This window comes from Trachymyrmex septentrionalis, unplaced genomic scaffold, assembly GCF_001594115.1.
Source record: "Trachymyrmex septentrionalis isolate Tsep2-gDNA-1 unplaced genomic scaffold, Tsep1.0 scaffold128, whole genome shotgun sequence".
Lineage (NCBI taxonomy): Eukaryota > Metazoa > Arthropoda > Insecta > Hymenoptera > Formicidae > Trachymyrmex > Trachymyrmex septentrionalis.
This window is the reverse complement of record NW_017304417.1, coordinates 761,457-767,161: the sequence shown is the minus strand read 5'-3', so window position 1 is coordinate 767,161 and position 5,705 is coordinate 761,457. Positions and strand designations below refer to the sequence as shown.

The following is a 5,705-nucleotide window of genomic DNA, read 5'->3' as shown; positions in this document are numbered from 1 at the left end:
GTCGCGAACCTGAGGCGTAGTGATCGAGACGGTATCAAGCGTATTGTGAACCACTGTGAAACTATTAAACTGTAGTAGCCAATATAGTAAACGGCCATTATTACACCTCGTGGGCATCCCGATCCTGAACCTGCATTTATCTAGTTTCACGTTCACGGGTTTACGGTCTTAATGAAAGTCGTCGCCCGACCCGAAACAATCTGTAATTTGATGTTGGCAGAATATATTTATTACTCTCTTTTCTTTGTTACCTTATGTGCAGTTTTTTCAGCCTATTTCTCTCGTCCTCCGATATCCTTTCCGCTTATACTCCCTCTACCAATTCTGGGGAGGGGGGGGGGGCTGAGTGATCGGATTTAATGAATTACAAGTAAATATTATTTATTATGTAAAATATTATGTAGAATTAAATAAAAATGAGTGAAAGAATGGCACGCTCTCTCGCGTCTGGCGCTCAATTCGTATTTGGTGAGAAGTGATGACGATTTGCTAAAGATCAGCTTACTGAACGATCCTTAAGATAATATTCCTGTTAATCATCTATCTGCATTGTTGCTGCCATGTTGTCGAAAATAAAGCGCATTAGTTTCGGCAAATTTAGAACAAGATATATAAGTTATTTGCCTGTGATATGATATTTCGTGAATTCAACATGTGTTGCTGCCAACTTACCATGTATTTGCTATCAACGATTTATTCATGTTGCTCTTACGTTTTCGAAAATGAATGATAAATCAAAAAGTTTTCCATGAATGAAAGTTATTTTATTAACAATAAAATAAACAATAATTGTTCTCCGTTTGCTCTGAATCTCTACTGATACGAAATGTTTCAAATCTGCCCTCGTGTTGAATACGTATGATCATGTATTACATTTTCAGCAAATACACAGCAACTAGTCGAAAATTTGTGCTCAGCATTAAATTGAATAATTTTGGGAAATATGCTTGATGATCAGGGATAATTCATTATTCGGAAAATCTAATAGAGAACGCGACGAAGTTGTGCCGTCACTCGCGAGTTAGATGGTCACAACATATGTACCGTTATCGGGCGATAAAAATTGTTTATGAAATTTCCAAAATGTTTATCGCCAGAACTATTTCGAAAACGCTAAAATGAAGTCAGAACTACACACTGGAACTGCGATGGAATAATCAGAATTCTTAAAACTCGGCCAGCATGCATGTATCAGCTGTATATACCCATATGTACCAATATCGGACAATTTCTTTGGTTTTATAGCCAAATAAATATAATTTAACTATAGAACCTTTTATATTCTGGTACTTTATAACTCATACGTTCGAATTCTAGTGAGATGCTGAATGGTGAGATGCAAAGTTAGCATCTCATTTTTTGAAACATTATTTTTTAACATAATTCGATAGAACTATTGCTAAAACCTACCTAAAACTATAAAACTATAAAATTATATATATAGTGTATACGAGCAGAACTGTTACTTCATGCGATGTCAATATATAATATGTTAGTTTCGTGTATAGCATAGACATTACGAGACAGTAGTACAGCCTTATACGTTTTCATGTCCTTTCAACAACGTCTAAATTATCGCGCAAACATCACGCCTCCATTCGCTTATAATACTATTATATAATACTATTATAATACATCAGAGAATATTTTCATCAAAGTCTCGGCACTTTTAGCTAAAGTCAAAAAAGCTATTTATTGTTTTTTATTCTTTATTTTTAGCTTAAATTCTTACCGATAAATCCCTTCTTCGCTAATTCCAACGTAAATCTTCTAGTAATTTTCTCCAGTTCGTGTTCCGAATAGTTCTTTGGATTAATCTTAATTCCAGCTTTTGCGCCGCCGAATGGTACGTCGACGCACGCACATTTAAATGTCATCAAGGCTGACAGAGCCTTAACTTCATCCCGTGAAACGTCCATCGAGAAGCGAATACCTATAAACATAATAAAAATATAATATAAATTAATTTATTTTTTACAGACATAAATAAAATGTAAACCTAGTTACATAAAGAGGAATTAGCTGTCAATTTTCAACGTTTTATATTTTTGTCATAAGATGATAAGTATGTATAATGTATTGTAAATATGGAAATCAATTATAAAAAACAAACAGTATTTCATAAATTTATGAAGATTCTTAAGTCGTATAGTTCATCAAATGCAATAAATTTTATATTTTTCGTATTTATGTATTATTTTTATAGAATTAAAAATCTATCTCTATAAATTAGAGTATAAACAATAAAACAATTTAGACTACATGATTTCATATAAAAAATTGAAAAATTGGTTATGTGAAGTTAGCATCCCAACTATAGTACTCAGGAGTTCTGATTAGAGTTCTCGCTTTCTTTTGACGAGACGAAGAGTTCTATATAATTTATAACAAAAGTTAATAATTGTTTTTAAATAATTTTTAAAAAATGGGGTGCTAACTTCTCATCAAAAATCGAGATCGAATAGTTCTGAGCTCAATAGCTTCATTTCGTGAATACCTAGAGTTCCTAATGCATAAAAAAAATTAAAAATTTTCGAAAAATCAATTTTTAGATACAATAGTTCTGATTAGAGTTCCTGCTTCCTTTTAACGAGACAAAGAGTTCTCTGTATTTTTTAATGCAAGATAAATTTAATAACAATTTTTAAATAATTTTTGAAGAATGGGGTGCTAAACAAAATTCGAGCTCAAATAGTTCTGAGCAGCTTAATAGCTCTATTTTGTAAATATCTAGAGTTCCTAATACTTAAAAAATAATTTTGACACATACAAAAATTTATTTAAAAAAATTCTGTAACCCGTTAATTATCATTCTAACAATTTCAAAGAGTTCTGAGCGATTAAAACACAGACTTAAAAATAAAAGAGATATATACTTAAAACGAAATTTGAAAAATCGATTACAGAAGTACGTGTTTCCTTATGTAGACATCCAATCGCTTTGTGACATAATACTTTTCGACAGAACTCGTCGAGAACTCTAATCAGAACTATTGGAACTTTTAAAAAATTTTTCGACATCGGACTTAGAAAATTTTTAATAATAGAGTTTAAATGTCTCCATATCTCTTCACCTAATACTTTTCGTTAGGGCTCGTCGAGAACTGCCCAGAACTCCAATCAGAACTACTCAGATCTCTCAAAAAATATTTGATGTCCTTTCCCACAATGTCATTACATAAGCAAAATTATGACATAAGCGCGATAAATATAAAAAATATTTTTTCTATATTAAAATATATGTACATGCTTTTATATAGTACATATAACATAGTTGAAGATGCCTAATTGGATACAAATGACACATTATGTTCAATTACAATTGGAACATCTTAAGAACCATAAAATTAAAATTTGTGTTTCTAACATATTTCACATGACTCAAACCCTTCACTCTTCATGTTAATTTAACACAAGATGAGTAAGTTAGAAAGTTATAAATTAATATAATGGAACAAAAATATTATATAGAAAATTAACAACACAAAACGGATATAATTGTAAAATTATGATCTTTTATTAAAAATAACATTTATGAGACATGTCAAAGTAACATGATTTAATAAATTTAACAAATATAATATGTTAAATGAACACATTTTAAACATTTTAATTCATGTTCAAATTAACGTTTTGAGAAACATCATTTTTATGTTATGTGTTTGCTCACTTATAAATTGTGTTATTTTAACAATAATAAATGATGAAAATCAATTCCTAACAAAGTATTCAAATAAAACAATTACAATTATATCGAATTAACACTCGGACATAATAAAAATTCTACACAAAATTTTAACGAGGACTTGAGTGGATTGTTTCTAACACAAATACAAGAAGTTTTCCTTTGTAATTAAAAGTTTTAGAAATTATTATGGCAAAAGGCGATCTGATCAGAAATTAAAGTTATTTGACCTCAAAGGTTGGGAAAATCGATTAAGTCTCACGAAATTTCTTTTGAGAGTTCCAATTGTTTTGACTAGAGTTTTGAAAAGTACGTCGAATTCTGCCGAAAAGTATTACGACTCAAATCGATTGGAACGGTTTTTAAGATACGCGACATTTGAACTCTGTCATTGTAAATTTTCTAAGTTCAACGTCGAAAAATTTTTTGAAAGTTCCAATAGTTCTGATTAGAGTTCTATGTAGTTCTCGACGAGTTCTATCGAAAAGTATTATGTCACAAAACGATTGGATGACTACATAAGGAAATATAGTACATACTTCTGCAAGCGATTTTTCAAATTTCGTTTTAAGTATATGTCTCTTTTATTTTTAAGTCTGTGTTGGTTTTAACCGCTCAGAACTCTTTGAAATTGTTAGAATGACAATTAATGTGTCACATAATTATTTTATAAAAAATTTTTCAAAAAAATTTTTTTTTCACACTAGGGATTATTAAAACATAATTATGTGCTTTTAGAAATGAGTCTTAGTTTTACTAAAAAAAAAAAATAAAAATAAAAGAGAAGAAAATGTCGTGTTATGTATTAATATACGTACATTCACATAGTAGTACGTAGTTATCCTTTAATATTTTCTAAACCATATGTATGTATTGTAAATCTTGTATTATACGTATGTAATACTATTAGACTAAAGATTGAGATTAAGATTGAGATTGGAATTAATCAGAAGAAAGAAAACCAACATCAAGTTTAGTAAATTTTGCTTTGATTAATTAAATCTAATCTCAATCTCTCTGATATAGATATAAATCGATAAAATAGCGATGCTATTGGAGTTCGATTTTTAGGAACGATACTCATAGTTTTAAGATCGTCTTAAGTAATATCTTAAGATGCTAATATGACTTTCTGATTGGTCCACAATATCTTATGGCTCTACTTAAGGGGATACTGAAATTGTCGATATATTGCAGATAAAAAACTTCGAATTTACTGAACGAAATCACAAGTCCGTTTAAAGGATTAAAGTAAACGCAAAATTGGGAGGTGCTGCAGTGGATTTTATATCAAAATCGAAAAAAAAGTTAAAAACTTACATTTTTTTAGCTCGAAGAACTGTCATCTGACGTAAATGGTTCCTTAATACAAAAGTTTTATAGTTGGTATGGACGAAATGGTAGTGCAGCATCCGACGTATTATGTGCACATACTCAGTTTACAGAACTAAGATTGAAAGTTTAAAAAGGTTTATATCAATCTGCAAATTACGTATACACGAATACTGAGCGAATATTCAGAATGGTAAACAAAACAGTAACACAGTATATACAGTAGCCGCAACTCTCCTGATTTTGTTGACCAAAATGGAGTGCGCATGCGTGAAATAAGTAAATTGCTCTGTCTCTTTTCTTCCTTTTTTTATTGCTCTCTCTCTCTTTCTTTCTCTATTTAAATAAGCGTTTCAATGTTCCACTTAAACATTTGTCTTTCAAGCATACATAGTTCAGAGTAGAAATTTAGAGGGAAGTATTACGTATATTGTCCATTTGAAAAAGTGAACAAAAAGTAACATAGAAAACCGAGCAAGAAAGATTTCTTTTTATTTATTGTATTTTAAACTTATTTTTGGACACATATATATATACGAGGTCTGTTCAAAAAGTATCGCGAATTTTGTGTTTTTTCAAAAATTATTTATTTATTCATGAATATCTATTTTGTCCCCTTCAAAGTAATCCCCATCAGATATTATACACTTGTGCCAACGTTTTTTCCAATCCTCGAAGCACTTCAAAA

General features: G+C 30.0%; 1 protein-coding gene across 1 annotated transcript in view; it reads right to left on the bottom strand.

Annotated features, from left to right (window-relative positions):
• The window catches only part of LOC108756549 (glutamate dehydrogenase, mitochondrial), a 125,906-nt gene that overhangs the window by 69,132 nt on the left and 51,069 nt on the right, over positions 1-5,705 (bottom strand). The window contains exon 2 of the mRNA XM_018500435.1: positions 1,733-1,933. Within this exon, the coding sequence (XP_018355937.1) occupies positions 1,733-1,933 (201 nt within the window). The remainder of the gene's footprint in view (positions 1-1,732; positions 1,934-5,705) is intronic.